This window comes from Thalassophryne amazonica, chromosome 18 (genome assembly GCF_902500255.1).
Source record: "Thalassophryne amazonica chromosome 18, fThaAma1.1, whole genome shotgun sequence".
Lineage (NCBI taxonomy): Eukaryota > Metazoa > Chordata > Actinopteri > Batrachoidiformes > Batrachoididae > Thalassophryne > Thalassophryne amazonica.
Genome location: NC_047120.1, coordinates 54,836,656 through 54,857,073, shown reverse-complemented (window position 1 = coordinate 54,857,073; position 20,418 = coordinate 54,836,656). Strand labels below are relative to the sequence as shown.

Genomic DNA, 20,418 nt, shown 5'->3' with positions numbered 1-20,418 from the left:
GTTCAGATTATTGAAAATGTATTAAAAAAAAAAATCCAAGAAATCACATGTACATAAGTATGCACAGGCTTTAGCTTGAAACTCAAAATTGAGCTCAGGTGCATCCTGTTTCCACTGATCATCCTTGAGATGTTTCTACAGCTTAAGACCAACTGGGGTAAATTCAGTTGACTGGACATGAACTGGAAAAGCACAAAAAAAAAAAAAAAAAAAAAAAAATTTTAACTTACTCCATTTTGGAATAAGACTAACATAACAAAATGTGGAAAAAGTGAAGTGCTGTGAATACTTTCCAGATGCACATCATTCTGCAGCATATGCTCCAGAAATAATGATAAAAGTGACAGACAATAATTTTATGACCATCAGCAATCTCAAAAACATGATTAAACTCGATTATACAGCTAAAAATACAAAGTTCAAAGATCACCACCGTGATCGTCATTCTTGAGTATCTGACAAACTAACTGATAAAACAGCACCTATGAACATGACAATAAAGATTGAGCTAAAATGCGCAGGCATTTTTCCCTTTAAAGTCAAACCACAGTAAAAACAAAACAATACAAAATATATTTGGTCAAGGAACAGAAACTATGAAGTACTTTTCTTGCTGTTATAGTGTTTCACGAGTTAGTTTAATGATAAAAATAAAATCTGTTCCTTTGACCACAACCTATAAATGACCACACTGGGCTACTGGACTACAAAAATGTTACAGCAATCCTAGCAGTGCATGAATGTGCTTTGATCAAGCAGCACCACCTGCTGGCTGCAATGTGAGCTAAACTTTTAAGATACTATCGTGGTGAATACTGTCGGACAGAAAACATAGGCGGTAGAAGCGGGAGGCGGCAGCAGCACCACCAGCCCACTGAAGTTTGATTTCAACTAATCAATTTACATAAAAGAGACATGTTACAAGTGCACAAATCAAATGATATCGCCTTGTTATGTTTTTTTTCCCCCCTGTCTTTTGGCTGCTCTCCTCCCCCATTTTGTTCAGGGGTCACTACAGCAGATCCTGAACAGGTCCATGTTTGGATTTGGTACATGTTTTATACCCTGGTTAGCTCTACTTCGCCTCTAACATCTGACAGGATCAACCACACACAGAGTCGACTTCCTGTGTGTCCTTATTACAAAGTACGCGTAATGATCACAATGCTTCTGCAGTTGATAATATGCACAAATTAAGAAATTAAGCATACTAACTATTCCTCCAACCCCCCCTCAAAAAAACCAACACTTCAAAATGCGTCATTTAACCTGTGACCATCTTCTGATGTCAGGTGACATCGTGCAGCTACACTGGTGTGTCAGAACACGTCACGCAGGCTCCCTAGGTGAAATTTACTTTTGAAAATTTAGATTACAGTATAAAAGTCAATATTTTTGTCAGATTTGACCGTTCTTAGGAGGGGCTGGCGCAAGTATAAATTCCAGCCCAATCTGAACTGACTTAGATCATTCTTTCACTGTCATAGCATCCACGTCGTCTCCAGCAAGTTCTACGAAGATTTTCAAGCAAGCAGGCCAGTTCTGGTTGTTAAAGCAAGCAAATTTTCAAGCGCGCAAGTGGCCATCATGTTCAATCGTGGGAAGGATCTAAAGAGGAAGTTCACATCCAGCTCCGTAATGATAACACTTAAGAATCGTCCAGAATCGTCCGCACTGACAAAGTGCAACAGCCGGAGGAGGAACCAACTCCAGATGAAAAAAAAAAAAAAAAAAAATCTATCTAGGAAGGAATCACGCTTCAAATGGTCAAAACTATTGTAATTTGTCAAAGTAAGCTGATTTTAACTTTTTTTGGTCAACCGCATTAACTCACGCTTTCAGCTAAGTTACAGGTCAATTTTGTGGACCCCAACTTGCACGAGTCAATGGGGTTTACCTGCACTTTAACAAAAAAATAACAGTTTCCTGTCAGTTGGCTGTTTCACTTGTTTAGATTTAGACATAATCCTCTCCGTCGGCTCAGTCAAAGTCTCCGTACATCGATGGGGTCAAACTTAAGGTTTCCAGGAAATGAGTTTGAAAACCTAGGAGTTGACAGAATGAGAGCGGACCGTCCCTTCGTCTTCATCTTCATCTTGCACTTCCTCGTTCTGAATGAGCGAATCACTCTCTGGCTTTGCGTCTGCTTGCACTGACCGCTTGGTCATCTTGTTCAGGGTCCCACCCTGGAGAAAACAAACACAATAACACACCGCTGAAAGCTAACTGATATCACACTCTGCATGTACGACCCAGCACCAACATCTGACCTGTTTGTGGTCGATAATGTTCAGCAGCACCGATGTGACGATGCAGCTGATGGTGTTGGCCAACATAAAGATCATCATCCTCTGCCAACGCCACAACGGAATCTTAGTCTCACTGGACAATATATGGGGAGAGTTACAGATAAAGTAAAGACTTTGAAGACATGACCCATCAGCGGACAACAGTCTGTATTTCTGACCTGGTCTTAGTTCCCAAAATTGCCCCAACAACCAGACTGGAAACCCCGATGCCAATCATCTGTATGGAGGTGGCCAAGCCCATGGCTGTTCCCAGAGTTGCCTGAGGCACCACAAGAGGGATGGACGGCCACATGCTCGCCTACAATAAAACAGCAACAGGAATAATTTTTAATTAGACAGCGGCACCAAAGATGATTAATATGATACATCCCAGAATCTCATTTGAAAACCAAACTAAGTTGTTCACTTCAACAATGGACACATTTTGCACCAACTTTCTCTGTGAACCAGTCTGTACTCTGTGTGATGAGCACAATTTTCAGGTTCTTCTTCCCTTTCCGTTTGGAAAGGGGGCGTGGCAACCAACGAGCTCCTTTCCATTTAAAGTAACAGTCACAGAAACAGCTCATTTATAACAGAACTGCAAAAGGTTTTTTTTTAATTACTTCCCAGTTTCCAGGGGAGACAGCCACAGTTTATTACCAAAAGTGACATTCAGTATGGTTGTTTAATTTTGCTTATTGCCAGATGCACTGTTATCCAAAAAGACAATCAATATCCAAGCCTCTGTTGCTATATTGTAACACCATCTTCTGGTTGTTGGATAAAGGTGGACTGTTTGTGTTGTTGCCAACCGACGGTCCCCCCTAAAAATCGGACCGCCGTGCCTTCACTGCTCATGCATCATTGCTGCGGTTCACTGATTATCACCTTGTTTCTGCTTCAAACTGCACTCCAGTCATCATCTATCTCGGCGACAGATATCTGAAGCTTTTGTACAACAATCATTTCCACATAAATTCAACATTATTTAAATCATAAAAAATGGAGGAAGCGATCAGAGCGCAGCAGTTACATGAGCTGCTAGCTGATACATTCACTGCGCGTCAGTCATTTCAAAGTGTCACAGAGTATCGCCTTGTTTCTGCTTAAAACTGACTTTAGAATGATTTAAGAGGTTTTACCTTGCCATCTGATGGTTAAAAATCCTGTCTCAGAGCTCTGAAATGACATGTGCAGTGGAGGCAGGGCGGACCAATTTTTAGAGGCGGACCGTTCAGTCTGTGACACCGGCATGGATGTTAGGAAAAATGATCAAAATAACAAAATCATCCTACCCCAAAACAAAAGAGACTCAAGAATACAAAAACAAATAAAGTTTGAGAACAAGAACTGCATATTAGAAGCAAACTTACAGCAGCAAAAGAGTAAGTGATTCCCAGCCATATGGTGCAGACCAGAGGAGGCACAAAGGTGAAGGCCAGAAGCCCAAAAACCGGCAGGGTGAGAATGGCACAAGACACGGCAAAAATCCCCCGCAGACCAACATAATCCTGCAACACACAAACACACGTAAGAAAACGTAGTGACAAGCCGTGTGGCCTCATTGGTCAGATCTTTGACGTGTTCAGAAACACTTACGATGAGAATGCCGACGCAGGCTGAGAGGACCAATGAGCTGTCATAAACGGCTCCGGCAATATACGCCGCCTCCTTCTGACTGTACTCGGTGTATTTATCCTGGATGAATTTGCTGGAAGAGGAAAAACAGAAGAAGTGGTTCCCATTGAGAGGGCTTGTGTTCATGGACGAAGGTTACATTTACATGCTGCCTCTCTGATATATACAGAGCTGAAAATCATTACTTTTATAAACCGTTAAATAAGCATATCTTTCATTTAGCAGGTTTTCAGCCAATGCAAACAGATTAAGGCAAATAATTTTCCTAGACCTTATATTTAGACAGCTGACAGCTGAGTGGAAAAGGAGCCAACCTCCTACTATGTATACTTGGGTTCAAATCCTGCTCATGATACCAGTCCATGTTCTTGGACAAGACACTTAATCTACATTGTCTAAGCCCACCCAGCTGTAAATGGGTAGCAGCCTTGACTGAGGAAGTAACCAGATTCGTACTGGCGTCAGGTCCTTCTCTCCCGATCACTCAGTTCAGATGGGCAGCCAGCTCTAGGAAGAGTCCTGGTTGGAGGCCACTGTGCTCACCGAGACCTTCAAGCAACAGAAACATTTCTGTATCCTTCCCCAGATTTGTGCCTTGAGACAATCTTGTCTCAGAGGTCTACAGACAATACCTTTGACTTCATGCTTGGTTTGTGCTCTGACATGCACTGTCAACTGTGGGACCTTATATGTAGGCAGGTGTATGCCTTTCCAAATCATGTCCAATCAACTGAATTTACCCCAGGTGGACTCCAACTAAGCTGTAGAAACATCACAAGGATGATCAGTGGAAACAGGATGCACCTGAACTCAATTTTGAGCTTCACGGCAAAGATTGTAAATACTGACATACACGAGATTTCTTAGTTTTATTTTGAACAAATTTGCAAAAATATCAAAAAACTTTTTTCACATTGTCATTATGGGGTATTGTGTGTAGAATTTTGAGGTAAAAAAATGAATTTCATCCATTTTTTTAATAAGGCTGTAACATAAAATGTGGAAAAAGTGAAGTGCTGTGAATACTTTCCGGATGCACTGTAAATACCAGAACAACTCTGCACTGGAGTTTAGACCAGGTTTTTGGTGGTTCTGAACACCTAGTGATGAAGCAATCACTTTCTGCCTCTTCATCATAGAAAAGCACCAACACTCTGCCTGCTCACATCTCATGTTAAGACCAGGATACACACGGGCGCAAGGTGAGCAAAAGCATATTCATGATATAAAGAATGTGGGTACTGGGACTGAAAATGGCAAATGCATCTGTTATAAACTAGCCCATACTGTCTAAACATGTAGTGTGTTGTTGATTTATACCTGGCATCAGCAATGAATGGGAAGATTCCATTGTAGAAGAACATGATGGTGAGAACCAGCAGCCAGTATCTTACTGACAACAGCTTGACATCATGAATCCTCTGTACAAAGAAAATTTGTACAAATAAAATTAATCCAATCCATGCTATATGTGCAAAATAATATCCAATACTGAAGCTTTCTTTAATAAACAACTTAAACAGCAAAATGATTTTGATAGTGACACAATAATAACGGTGACTGTTTGTACCACTCTGCGTGACGCCTCCTGGATGGTCCCGTCAAGACCAAGCTGTCTCATTCCGACCTTGTCCAGAGTGCTGACGATGATCGCAGACACGAAGCCCAACACGCACAACACTGCACCTAAACCACAAAGCGCCACATGACTATCAGTGACCAAGTTTCTTTTATTGGAGGACTCATGGTGACGTAATTGTCTTGAATTGTTACCCACCACCCCAGAGTGTCCACTGCATCCCATAGTTTTCTTCAAATTTCTGAGTGAGGAAGAAGTTCAAAACTGAACCCAGGCGAGAGAAGGCCAACGTCAAACCAAAGGCTAACGCCAGCTCCTTCCCTTTGAACCAGAAGGCTGTGATGCGGTTCTGAACAACTAGTGGTGACGCAAATGAGAGCATGATTTAGGAATATTTCTCTCTACACGAACATTCAGTCCAAGTGGTTGCATCGTGCAGGTCTTACTGGTGAGGGATCCATTTCCGGATCCAAAAAGGAGCCGGCCTGTCAGCATAAGCGGCAGCAGGTAGGGAGTTCCTTTGAAGTGTGAACCCAGTGCAAACGTAGACGATCCCAAAACGCACAAGAACGAGAAGAGAAACACACCAACTACAGAGAAAAAGACCCCCCCCCCCCCCCAAAAAAAAAAAAAAAAAAACACCATCATGGAATTGTCACTTGCTTGTGTTGCCAAATTTGCTGAGATGAGGCACACTTACAGCGATTTCCTAATTTGTCAATCAGGAATCCAGCAATGATCACTACTACTGCATTTCTGTTATTAGGAGATAAATACTGATTTTCTACACACACGAAGGTTTTGCATTGTGTGTTACAGCATATTTGTACTTACGTCCAAGCATAAATAGCATAGAGGAGGTTGTACTGTTGAGGGGTCATCCCCAGTCCCACCACACAGTCCACCGTCCCATTGATCACTGTTGTATTTGGACATGTCAGGTTCTGTCAGGTGGATGGAAGTACATGTTATTTTTTAACTTCTCTCTTCAACAACAAATACCTTTGGGCAACACAAAGCTACAACGACATAATAGCTAATATTTTAGCCCAGATTTGCTCTTCAGAACATGAGACAATGTATTCACAATTTTTACTTAGCAATTTAATATGTCACCATTTACTTACCCCTTGAAATTGTTCTTGCAAAACACTGGGGATGTCAAAGCAGAAATATGAGCCAAATGTCAGCATGCAGTTAAAGAACAGGACCACAAAGCGATAATATGCTGTAAAAGAACAAACAAACAAACATACATAAGAAGAAGAACAGGATCATTAGCATTTCCTTTTCTTTAACATTGTGTAAATGTTACACTGAATGCCACTCTACAAGTGAAGAGATTAACAGCTTTCACACTTTAATATCATTGAGGTTTTATGTTCATTTCTACAGGGGTATCCTATGAGTGGGCTTTTAAAAGCATCCCTGCTGCAGAAAAAGGGCCTTTTATTGTCATATACAATAAAATTTGTCCTCTGCGTTTAACTTAATTTAATTTTAATTTAATTTAATTGCATTTATATAGTGGCAAATCACAAGAGTTGCCTCAAGGTGCTTCACACAAGTAAGGTCTAACTTTACCAAGCCCCAGAGTAATGGTGGTAAGGAAAAACTTCCTCTGAGGAAGAAACCTCAAGCAGACCAGACTCATAGGGGTGAGCCTCTGCTTGGGCCATATTACAGACAAAAATTACAGAACAATTCACAAAATGAATATACAGGAAATGCTGTTGGTGCACAGGACAGGAGGGTCATCAGCACAAATACCACACCCATCTCTGGATGGAGCTGCACCTTAAACAGAGAGAAAAAAAAACAGAATCAGGCATCACAAAGACAAGAAATACTGTATAATTTGCCAGCATTAAACAACAAGAAAACAGAAGAAATACTAAAGTGATCACCGGCCACTAGCCCTAAGCTTCACTAAAAGAACCAGAATTTAGGTAAAGTTGAGGCCACTGCACACTCCGTTTCCTAATAAAATGAATTAAAAGAGTAAAAAGCGTCAAACAAAACTGTACCAGTATGCTAGCCATACGAAAGGGAAAATAAGTGAGTCTCAAGTCTGGACTTGAAAGTCTCCACAGAATCTTACTGTTTAATTGATGCAGGGAGATCATTCTACAGAGCAGGGGCACGATAAGAGAAAGCTCTATGACCTGCAGACTTCTTATTCACCCGAGGGACACAAAGTAGTCCTGCACCCTGAGAACGCAAAGCCCGGGCCGGTACGTAAGGTTTAATTAGGTCAGCTAGATAGGGAGGTGCCAGTCCGTGAATAATTTTATAGACTAGTAGAAGAACTTTAAAATCTGATCTCACAGGGACAGGAAGCCAGTGAAGGGATGCCAAAATGGGTGTAATGTGGTCAAACTTTCTGCTTCGTGTCAAAAATCTGGGAGCAGCATTTTGAACCAATGACTGTGGTAAACCAGAAAATAGAACATTACAGTAGTCCAATCTAGAAGGGATAAATGCATGGATCAGGGTCTCAGCATCAGCTATAGACAGGATGGGACGAATCTTCGCTATATGTGGCAGGTGGAAGAAAGCAGTCCTCGTAATATTTCTAATGTGGAGGTCAAAGGACAATGTAGGATCAAAAATTACCCCAAGGTTCCTCACTTTGTCAGTGTGATGTATGACACATGACACAAGTCTAGGCTAAACGTTAACTGCTCAAATTGATGCAGATGTATCATTGGATCAAAAACCATCATTTCAGTCTTAGAGTGTAAAAGTAGAAAGTTTCTAGACATCCAACTTCTCACTGATGCAAGACAATCTTCTAAGGATTTTATATGAACGAGATTACCAGCAGTTATAGGAATGTATAACTGAGTATCATCAGCATAGCAGTGAAAGGTAATCCCAAAACGCCACAATATGTGCCCAAGGAGGGCTATATAAAGGGAGAAAAGCAGGGGGCCTAAGACGGACCCCTGTGGAATCCCAAATTTCATGTCACTAAGGTTAGAGATAGTGTTACTGTACAAAACACAGTGAGGACAACTGGTCAAGTATGATGTCAGCCATGCAAGGGCACTCCCAGTAATCCCAAAATGATTTTCCAGCCTATCAAGTAGAATATGATGACCCATGGTATCAAATGCCGCACTGAGATCTAACAGCATCAGAACCGTAGTGGTGTCTGAATCCATTGTAAGCAGAAGATCATTCACCACTTTAGTGAGAGCCATCTCTATGGAATGATATTTTCTAAAAGCAGACTGCAGTGGCTCAAAGAAATTAACCCACCCTAATTACAGTTAGACACCATTCAACCAATAGGAGCAGTGGGCAGCCACAGTCCGGCATCAGGGGACCAACTTCAGATGCAGAGATAAACAGAGGCAGGGGCAGAGAGAGAGAAGCAGAGCAGACCCTAAATAAGCATGCTGAAATGGCTCATCAGAGACATATGCTTAACCAGACATGCCCAGTCCCATCTTTACGACCAATATTGGGAATTCCTAATTCCTGCTCCTTGAAAACATCCGGATCACGTCTTCCCAGTCAATTTTTTTTTTTTTTTTTGGGGGGGGGGGGGGGCTTTCAAACAAACAACTCACAGAGAACGCATTGTGACTTTGGCATTTCGGGGACATTCCTGAAGTGGTTTTCCTCTTATCTGATACACAGAACTTTTTCTGTGTGTGTAAATAATATTATGCCTGAAGCTTCTCCTTTGCTCCATGGAGTTTGTCAGGGATCTATCTTAGGTCTGATCTTATTTTTGTTGTAAATCAGTCCTCTTGGTAAAATCATTCGCAATTTTAAGAATGTGTCTTATCACCTTTATGCTGATGATATTCAGTTGTACTTTTCCTTTAAGGAGTCAGAGTTACATAAACTGTCTGAGCTAATGGATTGTCTTGCAAGTGTAAAGTCCTGTCTCACTAAAAACTGTCTTCAGTTGAACTGCAAAAAGACTGAGACTCTGATTATTGCTCCAGAGCAGAAAATTAATTTGATTGTGAACCACCTCAGTTCTCTGGGCTCCTCTGTTCAATCGAGCATCAGAAATCTTGGTGTTTGGTTTGATCAGTCATTGTATCTTGATAGCCATTCTAGACTCTTGGTCAAAAACTGTTTTTACCACTTGAGAAACATTGCCAAGTTGAGGCCAATTCTGTCTAACTCTGATCTGGAAGTTGTGATTCATGCTTTTATTTCTGCTTGTTTAGATTACTGCAACTCGCTTTTTACTTGTTTTAACAAATCTGCTTTGAATCGTCTTCAAATGGTCCAAAATGCTGCAGCAAGACTTTTAACAAGATCTAGCAGATGGACTCACATTACCCCCATTCAATCCTCCCTGCACTGGCTTCCCATCAAATTTCATATCAACTTTAAAATTTTGGTTTTGACTTTTAGAGCCTTGCATGGTCAGGCTCCCCAAATATGTGTTAGATATGTTGAGCCCCTACATCTCTGGTCTCTCCCTTTGGTCCTCGGAGCAGAACCTCTTCACGGTTCAGAGAACCCGCTGAAACCAGAGAAGACTTATCCTTTCAAGTTGTGGCTCCTAAAATTTGGAATAATCTCCCTCTGTCCCTTCATGCGACCATCTCTGTAGATTCTTTTAAAAGGCAGCTAAAGACATTTTTCTTTAGTCAAGCTTTTAGTTGACTGTTCTCTTAATCACTGTTTTTTTTAACATTGCGGTGTTTTTTGTTTACCGTTTGTGAAGCACTTTGTGATTTTTATCTGTGAAAAGAGCTATATCAATAAAGTTTCTTCTTCTTCTTCATTGTTCCACTTGCTCAATCACGGCTGATATTCTTGTGTGTTTCTGCTTGACCAAGAGCTGAGCTACACACACACACACACACACACATCTCTCGCTACGTTTCTCACACAGCAACCTCTCATGCTCACATAGATGAGTGGATTGGTTTCAAGGTGGGCACTGAAATTTTTGCTCACTAATAAGACGCAGGGCTCCCTAGGAGGACTGGGATTCCTTTGTTGACATGAAAAGGCCATTGAAAACAATCAGATTGTTCAGAAGCAAAACAACACTATGTGGGACAAAGAAGAACAGACACCCAAAGGAAGATGATACATCATGAAGAGCAGCTCCTTTGAATTTAAAGCAACAATCACAGAAGCAATTTTATGTTGCAGATGTGAAAATATTTCCTTTTGAATATAGGCTGCATCACCTGATTGTCAGCACTGTCTGATTCATATCAGATTGACAAAAAAATACACAATATGGTGCAATTAAACTTGACAATCAGCTTAATCAGGACACCAAGGAAATCAATGGTGGCAATGCAAATGTCATTACCTTTGCGATGGTATTTTAATCATTTGTGTGTCTCTGTCATTAAAGCAAAAAACATTAATCTGGCTGTCTTGAATCTTTCACAGTGTTGGTTGATCAATCCTGCAAGATCAGACTTTGGACCCCTTCTTTTCTCTCTCTAAAATAAGGCATATAGAGTGGAGATAGAGGTAAAAATTTTGAAAATGGCTCCATCTCTCAAACATTATTTAGGTCACCAGATGCCTTAAAACTGATACTTGAATCTATAACTCAAATTGTTGCTGCATTATAGAATGTTCTATATATCCTTCTTAAAAAAAAGTCTTCAGGTTATAGAATGTTGGTGGAACATTAGTTTGCAGAAAGTTCAGACAGGAAAACAAATATCTGCGTCAGCTGTTTTCTATTCCCTTGCTTCCTACATCCTTCCTTCCTTTGGCGAAATTTTGAATGAATGTAATTAAAACCGAAAAGTTCCGCAAGACACAAAAGACACATAAATACAACACAAATATTTTACCATAACACGTGTGAATTTTTTTTTTTTAATGTTGCTCATTACACGAGCTCCAATTAGCCACATTAGCCAACAAACCTAAGGAGAAAAAATCACTAAAAACGCTCTCTTATCGTATACTATGGAAAATTAGGGAAACGAAATAATGTTAAACTTCAACGAGTAACGTACCTTTCTCCGCCTGCTGCGCCATTATGAAGCAAGTAAAAAGTAGCGACAAAAACGCCACATCGTCCTGTGTGTTTACAGGGGAGCCGCTGAAGTCCTCTGTCGTAGATCTTTGCACTATGGGGATTACACAGTAACACATACAGCCATAGACGGTACCATAGACGGTAAATCAGTGCGAAAGCAAACGTCATCAGGCACGTGACCTGCGCAGTGTGTACTTCCGGTCGCATTTACAAATTAAAAACAACTTAAAAAACGTTTTAAAAAAAAAGCATAACGTCCTCATAATGTCAGTTCCTTTGGGCTCATACATGTTTTTATTCGCAAATAAAATATAATAAATAATAATTTTTAATATTAATATATTATATTATATTAGATATTATTATGATAATAATAATAATTATATTGGTGATGATATTAATATATTAATATTGATGAATAATATTTTTTTGTTTGAATATTTAGTGTTGAGTTTCCATGAATGCGATGCACACATTTATTTGTCCCACATCACGGACAGTTGCAGCAGCAAAGTGGAAAGCAAATAGAAAGAGCATCAATTTTTTAAAAAGGACATAAAGAAGACAAAAATGCAAAAACACTGAAAATAGACAAGAAGGATAAGAGTGTTGGGCCACAATGGATTTATGCGTTTATGCTTTTTTTGTGGTACCCAGTATATTTATGTACCCATGTTTATTTAATACATTTTTATACTGTATTATTTTATACGTTTACATTTTATACGAATAAAAATCAATCAGTAGGAACCCTCAACTGTTTAGTAGTATTACACATCCATCCATCCATCCATTTTCTTCCGCTTTATCCGGAGTCGGGTCGCGGGGGCAGCAGCTCAAGCAAAGCCGCCCAGACATTATTATTATTTATCAATATTATATATTGATAAATAATGAGACAAAAATGTAAATCCAATAGTACATTCAATTTTGCATATTAGCTTCAAAAGCATTGTGTACCAAAAACACATTTATTCTTGCTCCAGTTGGCGTGTTTTGGATAGTTTGGCCCTCCACGGACACCATCGAAATACTGTGATGCGTTCTCCGTCGTCGTTTTCGGCCCTTTTACTCGGTGAAATGTCTGTCTGTCTTCGAGCTCCAACATGGGCAATTTCCGAATCTGAAGCTGAAAGTGAAACTGATACAAAAGACGAAGAGAAAACAGTCACCGCTGTAAGTGCAAGTGGAAACCACAGAAACAAAACTGTCGCGTCGTGTCGACTTGCGCCAAGAGACCGTCAAACTCCGAGCCCGACTCCTGTAAGGAAACGCCGCACAAAAAAGGAGATCGAAGAGGACAAGTTAAAAGTGGAGGAGAGGAAGGAGGCCAAGGAGAGACAGAAAAGAGCCCGAGCCCAAGAGAAGGAGCAGAAGAGGCAGGAACAGAGGAGGAGGAGAGAAGCTGCAGAGCAGCTGAGGAGTTTGAGGCCAGAGAATTGTTTGAAGAATCTGAACATCTCCATCGATCCTGGTAATAGATCCATGATGCCTTCATGGACTGCAGGAAACTACCATTATGAACGACTACCAGACAAATAGGGAAACATGTTTTTTCTAATTGAGGCAATAATAATAACAAAATGATAATATCTCAGATGATGTTATATTGTGCAAAATGTAGTTTACATTCTTTTCCACTTATCGCAAAATCCCTCAGTTAAAGATTGTAAGTGCATTTGTAAGTTGCATAGTTTGTCCCTCTGTGTGCTTTTTCTGCAGCTCTTCTGCAGTATGATGACGCTGATGTCTTGCTGGACACACTGAGGACCTTTGAGTGGAGGTTCAGCATTGAGAGCCAGCGGTTCCCTCACAGCATCACCTGGACCAGAGATTTACCTCAGGTTGGTACCTGCACTAGTGTCTGGGGTCGTAATCCACACCCGCACCTTTTCTTTATGTTATTTGTGATGATAAATGTCTGTCGTATGTTGAGGACTTTTTGATTGTCCATGCGCGAGTGCATTAGTATTTAAAGTCTAATATCTCTGAATATTTTAGATATAAATAAATAAGAACTTGTATTTCCAGTAAATTTCTGGTTTCTCCAAGGTGATCATCAAACTTTTTTTTTTTTTCTTTTTTTTTAGCTGGGAGAAGATGGCGAGGGGACGGTGGAGGAGGAGCCAGTGGTTGTGCTGCTGAGTTTGAATGACTTCTTGAACATGGCGATCACTGTGAAAAAAGTAGGTGGGGAATGACTCTGTTCAAACATACAGACTGAGGTCAGGATGTTTTCTAACTCAACATCATTCTCAATATTTTATCACTCCTGCAGATGATGGATGGCGAAGGGGAGGAAGCCGGAGGAAAGGCATCCTTCTTGGATCCACTTCTGGAGTTTTGCGACCTTGATGCCAAGAAGGAGGTCACACTCTTAGTGATTACAGCTAACGGGTATAAGGCGTACTGCCGACAGATAGATGATCAACCAGTTTCTTCCTAATTTACTGACTGCATTTGCTGACTGACAGGTCCCATGTCTGTGATGTGCATTTATTGAATGAGATGTTGCAGTCCAGAATGAGGATGAAGAATCTCAACATCGAGGAGGTCAGTTTGCCAGCTTAGCCAATCAGAACAGTGGATTTTTACATATGAAGAACTACCATATTTTCTGGAATATAAGTTACGGCTTTTGTTTTGCTTTTCATCATTATTTTTAGTGCATGATATGAAATGTGTTACAAAAATAAATGCAAAAAAAAAAAATATATATATATACACGTATATAGATTAAAAGGGCTTTTCAATGATAAAAGCAAATATCCACTAAATCTGCAATACGGATCAAATGTGGATCAAACTTAGTTTATTCATTGAGAGTGCCAGTTTGCACCTCATTGTCACAAATGAGACACTTTTGATTGAGATATAATGCAAAATGTACACCAAATGGGCTTTTCAATACTACATTCAAATGTTCACAAAATCCACAATCTGGATCAGATCTGGATCAAACTTTGTCAGGCGATAGTGAGTGCCAGTCTGCACCTCACTTTCAAATATGAGAGTGATTGGGGCATGTTTGATTAAGATATAATGTAAAATATACATTAAATGGGGTTTTCAATGTTAAATTTAAATGGCCACAAAATCTGTAATCCGGATCAGATCTGGAACAAACTTTGTCAGTCGATAAAAGATTCCATAATACACAAAGCTTTCAAATATGAAATCTTTTTTGTCAAAGATTTACATTTTTGAAAATTTGTTCAATGTTAAAGATAGAGATTTTTCCAATTTACCAAGATTTTTCCTGACTTTGACCTTGAAAATTTAATCAGTTCTTGCCTATCATGATATGAATCTTAAGTAAAACAAAATTCATAATATATATGAAACGTTGTGGGCTTCGGGCTGTTCACAAACAGACAGATGGGGCAGTAACATAACCTCTGCCAATCTTCATTGGTGGAGGTAAATATGGTAATTAGTTTGTATCAAATCGCTGAAATTATTGGTGTATCTCTGTGTCTTTTGTTTATTGTCCCCCACGTCCCTGCAGAACAATCAGAGAGGTCCTCTGTGGCCACCAGACCTGAAATGAAACCTGAAACCTTAGAGAGTATCTGCTTCTGGCTGCTTTCAGTGATGCCGGTATTTGGTTAGACTCTTTCTCTCCGATTGTTCTGTCTGAGTTATTTTCATTGGTTACTTCATCCAAGCCATCAACATGTTTATTGGACCCCATTCCTACCAGGCTGCTCAAGGAAGCCCTACCGTTGTTTAATGCTTCGATCTTAAATATGATCAATCTATCTTTGTTAGTTGGCTATGTAACACAGGCTTTTAAGGTGGCAGTAATTAAACCATTACTTAAAAAGCCATCACTTGACCCAGCTATCTTAGCTAATTATAGGCCAATCTCCAACCTTCCTTTTCTCTCAAAAATTCTTGAAAGGGTAGTTGTAAAACAGCTAACTGATCATCTGCAGAGGAATGGTCTATTTGAAGAGTTTCAGTCAGGTTTTAGAATTCATCATAGTACAGAAACAGCATTAGTGAAGGTTACAAATGATCTTCTTATGGCCTCGGACAGTGGACTCATCTCTGTGCTTGTTCTGTTAGACCTCAGTGCTGCTTTTGATACTGTTGACCATAAAATTTTATTACAGAGATTAGAGCATGCCATAGGTATTAAAGGCACTGCGCTGCGGTGGTTTGAATCATATTTGTCTAATAGATTACAATTTGTTCATGTAAATGGGGAATCTTCTTCACAGACTAAAGTTAATTATGGAGTTCCACAAGGTTCTGTGCTAGGACCAATTTTATTCACTTTATACATGCTTCCCTTAGGCAGTATTATTAGACGGTATTGCTTAAATTTTCATTGTTACGCAGATGATACCCAGTTTTATCTATCCATGAAGCCAGAGGACACACACCAATTAGCTAAACTGCAGGATTGTCTTACAGACATAAAGACATGGATGACCTCTAATTTCCTGCTTTTAAACTCAGATAAAACTGAAGTTATTGTACTTGGCCCCACAAATCTTAGAAACATGGTGTCTAACCAGATCCTTACTCTGGATGGCATTACCCTGACCTCTAGTAATACTGTGAGAAATCTTGGTGTCATTTTTGATCAGGATATGTCATTCAAAGCGCATATTAAACAAATATGTAGGACTGCTTTTTTGCATTTACGCAATATCTCTAAAATCAGAAAGGTCTTGTCTCAGAGTGATGCTGAAAAACTAATTCATGCATTTATTTCCTCTAGGCTGGACTATTGTAATTCATTATTATCAGGTTGTCCTAAAAGTTCCCTAAAAAGCCTTCAGTTAATTCAAAATGCTGCAGCTAGAGTACTGACGGGGACTAGAAGGAGAGAGCATATCTCACCCATATTGGCCTCTCTTCATTGGCTTCCTGTTAATTCTACAATAGAATTTAAAATTCTTCTTCTTACTTATAAGGTTTTGAATAATCAGGTCCCATCTTATCTTAGGGACCTCGTAGTACCATATCACCCCAATAGAGCGCTTCGCTCTCAGACTGCAGGCTTACTTGTAGTTCCTAGGGTTTGTAAGAGTAGAATGGGAGGCAGAGCCTTCAGCTTTCAGGCTCCTCTCCTGTGGAACCAGCTCCCAATTCAGATCAGGGAGACAGACACCCTCTCTACTTTTAAGATTAGGCTTAAAACTTTCCTTTTTGCTAAAGCTTATAGTTAGGGCTGGATCAGGTGACCCTGAACCATCCCTTAGTTATGCTGCTATAGACGTAGACTGCTGGGGGGTTCCCATGATGCACTGTTTCTTTCTCTTTTTGCTCTGTATGCACCACTCTGCATTTAATCATTAGTGATCGATCTCTGCTCCCCTCCACAGCATGTCTTTTTCCTGGTTCTCTCCCTCAGCCCCAACCAGTCCCAGCAGAAGACTGCCCCTCCCTGAGCCTGGTTCTGCTGGAGGTTTCTTCCTGTTAAAAGGGAGTTTTTCCTTCCCACTGTAGCCAAGTGCTTGCTCACAGGGGGTCATTTTGACCGTTGGGGTTTTACATAATTATTGTATGGCCTTGCCTTACAATATAAAGTGCCTTGGGGCAACTGTTTGTTGTGATTTGGCGCTATATAAAAAAAAATTGATTGATTGATTGATTGATTCTGCTACATTCATACCAAATCTTTTCTGCAGGGTTGTTGTGGACTTGTGAGCATGTTGAGTTTTAAAACATAACGTCTGTTAAACAATAATAATTTAAATAATAATAATTCCGTATTTGTCTTCATCTCTGAGCCCGTGAAGTTCTTTGTTCATTTTTTGAAACAAACAGTTTGTTCCTGATTATTGTCTCCTTATCTTTTCAGGTTCTCGTCTACCTGCAGCTCTGCAGGAATCTCTCACTTGTTTTCCTGGATGATTGGCAGGAAGTCACCAACTATCTGTGTGCCGTCACCAAGGCCTTGTCTAAGCGCCCTTTAAAGTATGCAACTATATTCAGTATCACTTTAATGAAAGAAGTAGATTTTCCTCACGTCCATTCTCGCTGCTCTTCTCATTATATTCATAATCTGTGAAGTCAGTGTCATGATGCTGAAGTTGGAGCTTCGTCTGGTTTCCTTTTCCTTGCAGATTACTGACGGAGCGTGCAGAGCTGCCTTTCTGCGTGGATGGTTCATGGGCCAGCGGGGTTCGAGTGGAGAGAGACGGCTCGGGGCTGAGGCAGGTCTGGAGCAGACAGATACAACAGCTGAACAGAGTCAGCCCCGCTGTGGCCTCCGCGGTTACTGCAGCCTACCCGTCTCCTCAGCTTTTGTTACAGGTAGAATGTAAATATACTTTAGTCCGGACTGCACACAAATGTTATGCACAGAAAATACCTCACAGCCAAAACCCTTGCACCCAAAAATACCTTGCTCACATTACAGTATACACACACTAGACCCCATAGGGGTGGTGGGTGAGAGGAGGATGTTAGCTAAGCTGACATCAATTATGAACAACCCCTCTCACCCCTTAGACGAGACTGTGGACCCTTAAGCAGCTCCTTCAATAACAGATTGCTGCACTGGGGAGGTGATGGTCTTGTGGTTAAGCATTGGGCTTGAGACCAGTGGATCCTTGGTTCAAATCCCAGCCAATCACTAAGGGCCCTTGGGCAAGGCCCTTAATCTCCTAGTTGCTCCCGGTGTGTAGTGAGTGCCTTGTATGGCAGCACCCTGACATCAGGGTGAATGTGAGTCATTATTGTAAAGCACTTTGAGCGTCTGCTGCAGATGGAAAAGCGCTATATAAATACAGTCCATTTACCACCCTCGGTGTAAAACAGAATGTCTCCGTGGGTCATTTATTCCATCTGCAGTCAGACTCTATAATACCTCAAAATGTTTCTAGCACCATAACCACTTGCTGATTTTGCACCAGCAACTACGTCTACCTTCACCTTTTGTGCTTTATTACGTGCAGTTTATCCTGTGTAATAATTTTACCATATCTAGATGTAGTTATACTCACTGTATTCTATTTTTCATGTAATCTGTTCACATCAGTATTTATACACCCACCAGCAAACATCGCAATATACTTTAGTCACCTTTCTTTAATGTGAATATTTTTCTTTTTCTTTACTACTGTACGACTCTTCCTTCTGCAACAAGTGATTTTTTCCCTACTGTGGGATCATTAAAGTTTGTTATCTTATCTAAAGTCCCCCATTTGATTTCGATGTTATTTGTACTTTCATGAAACAGCAATTTCACATCAGAATTTAACAAACTTTTCCTTAATTATAATGCTTTCATATCAGCCAGGTTCCATTTTTGGGAAAGAAGAATGAAATACTTTGTCTATACAGTACATTCCAGCAGGTTCTCTTACTGAATATTTAGGTGTCTGAGAGATACTCAAACTATACGTATCCTCTAGAACATCCAACCTCTTTTATATAGTGTACTTTAAAGACGTTTGATATGGACAGATGACAAAGATCCACAGAATTTTGGCATTTTCTTTCCGGATCTGCTTTACATTTTGCCTCAGTATTACCGTTTCCATAGAGTTTTGTACCATAACATAGTTTAAGTCTTCTAGCCATTAATAGTTAACAACCCCAGCCCCCTTGTTTTTTCTTGTTGGGGATTCCCTGGTGTCTTTTTACTCCGTGCACATGGAACAGTTGAGCCTGGATTTGAACACATGATCTTATGTAAAACCAGGTGTAGACTCAAACCTAAACTGCATTCATTCTCTTTCATTATAACATATGTTAATTTAAATCAAAGTGATGTTTTCCATAATGTTTTGTTAATTTTAGGCATATCGGAGTGTAGGATCAGAGGAGGCTCGGAAAGGTCTGCTGGCTGGAATCTTAGTGAACACTGAAGGTAAGGAGAGACGTATCGGACCAGAGATCTCATCCAGAGTGTATCGCTGCTTCGTGGAGCAAAACCCCCACCTGGTTTTGGACTAATTTGTCCATTTGAGAATGAGATGGACAGACTTAAGCTACAGCTGGTCTGGATTCTAGTGGACCATCAGCACCACTTTGCTGCTGTCATGTCAGTGTTTACAAGTTTAAAACCTTCTTTGCCATCATGTTGTGATCCAATTGAAAGATTTAATGGAGGCTTTGTAGAATGTAATTTCTAAAATAGTGTTTTGCTGAATGCAAGTTATACTGTTTATTAGTTCCTTTTGTTTATTTTTATTTATTTTTTTGAGAATCATCCTGTAAGATGTTCCACAGATGTTTTATTTCAGAAAGAAAGCTACAAAACTGTACCCCCCACCACTTTTTTTTTTTTTTTTTGTAAAAGTCACTTCACAGTATGAAAATGTGCAATTTACCCAATATAGAACCAGACCAAAGACTCATCTGTCTGCGTTGTTTTTTTTTTTTTTTTAACCATTTATTTATTTGGTTTAAGAACAAACAAAACTGGTTTGTCAGAACGGACAGTGAACACAACACGGAATTTCATATTTAATAAGAAAAAACAAAACAGGAAAACAACATAATAGATGGATACTAGATCAAGACATGTTTACTAAAAAGTATCAACAATTAATTTTTTTTAAGGGATTGTAGCAATATAATGTTTGAAAACAAACTTTCCCCCCAATTTTGAAAGTAAAACCCGATCACAATCATGCCTGTCTGTGATTTTCTACTCAAGATATGCAATTTTTTAAATGGTTACATTGTACAATGTAATGTTTTTAAAGACAATTTAGAAAAAAATATGCACCATACAATATTACAATTTGTACAATTATCAAATTATTGTAGTAACTCGCTACAATATGAGCAAAGCCTAAATATAAACTTAGACACTGGACACATCAGTCTGATGTAGTTTTGAGCCTTTGCAGAAACAACTTTAAGAAATAACATTAACACATTTTTATTTGCATAGTTACAAATTATACCGACAAATTGAAATAGTCATATGCATGCATAATTTTGAC

The 20,418-nt window shown here is 39.8% G+C and overlaps 2 protein-coding genes across 3 annotated transcripts; one reads left to right on the top strand and one right to left on the bottom strand.

The window, feature by feature from the left end:
* Positions 1 to 229: 229 nt before the first annotated feature.
* On the bottom strand, positions 230 to 11,606 carry mfsd1l (major facilitator superfamily domain containing 1-like). The gene is made up of 13 exons (XM_034194403.1): positions 11,478 to 11,606; positions 6,636 to 6,736; positions 6,343 to 6,452; positions 6,209 to 6,264; positions 5,955 to 6,098; positions 5,707 to 5,865; positions 5,500 to 5,615; positions 5,250 to 5,350; positions 3,891 to 4,002; positions 3,665 to 3,802; positions 2,468 to 2,607; positions 2,271 to 2,382; positions 230 to 2,186 (listed from the first exon to the last, which is right to left on the bottom strand). The coding sequence occupies exons 1-13, from the start codon at positions 11,497 to 11,499 to the stop codon at positions 2,046 to 2,048; spliced, it is 1,452 nt and encodes a 483-aa protein (XP_034050294.1). The 5' UTR covers positions 11,500 to 11,606; the 3' UTR covers positions 230 to 2,045.
* A 900-nt stretch (positions 11,607 to 12,506) lies between these two features.
* On the top strand, positions 12,507 to 20,195 carry LOC117531529 (probable crossover junction endonuclease EME2). Of its 2 annotated transcripts, none has more exons than XM_034194647.1 (8): positions 12,507 to 12,974; positions 13,223 to 13,341; positions 13,591 to 13,686; positions 13,779 to 13,897; positions 13,975 to 14,053; positions 17,319 to 17,434; positions 17,584 to 17,773; positions 19,265 to 20,195. In XM_034194647.1, exons 1-8 carry the CDS (start codon positions 12,539 to 12,541, stop codon positions 19,418 to 19,420), a joined length of 1,311 nt encoding a protein of 436 aa, XP_034050538.1. In that variant the 5' UTR covers positions 12,507 to 12,538; the 3' UTR covers positions 19,421 to 20,195. The 2 variants fall into 2 exon arrangements, with proteins under 2 accessions (XP_034050538.1, XP_034050537.1); XM_034194646.1 differs by having other exon boundaries at positions 13,223 to 13,344.
* Positions 20,196 to 20,418: the final 223 nt, after the last annotated feature.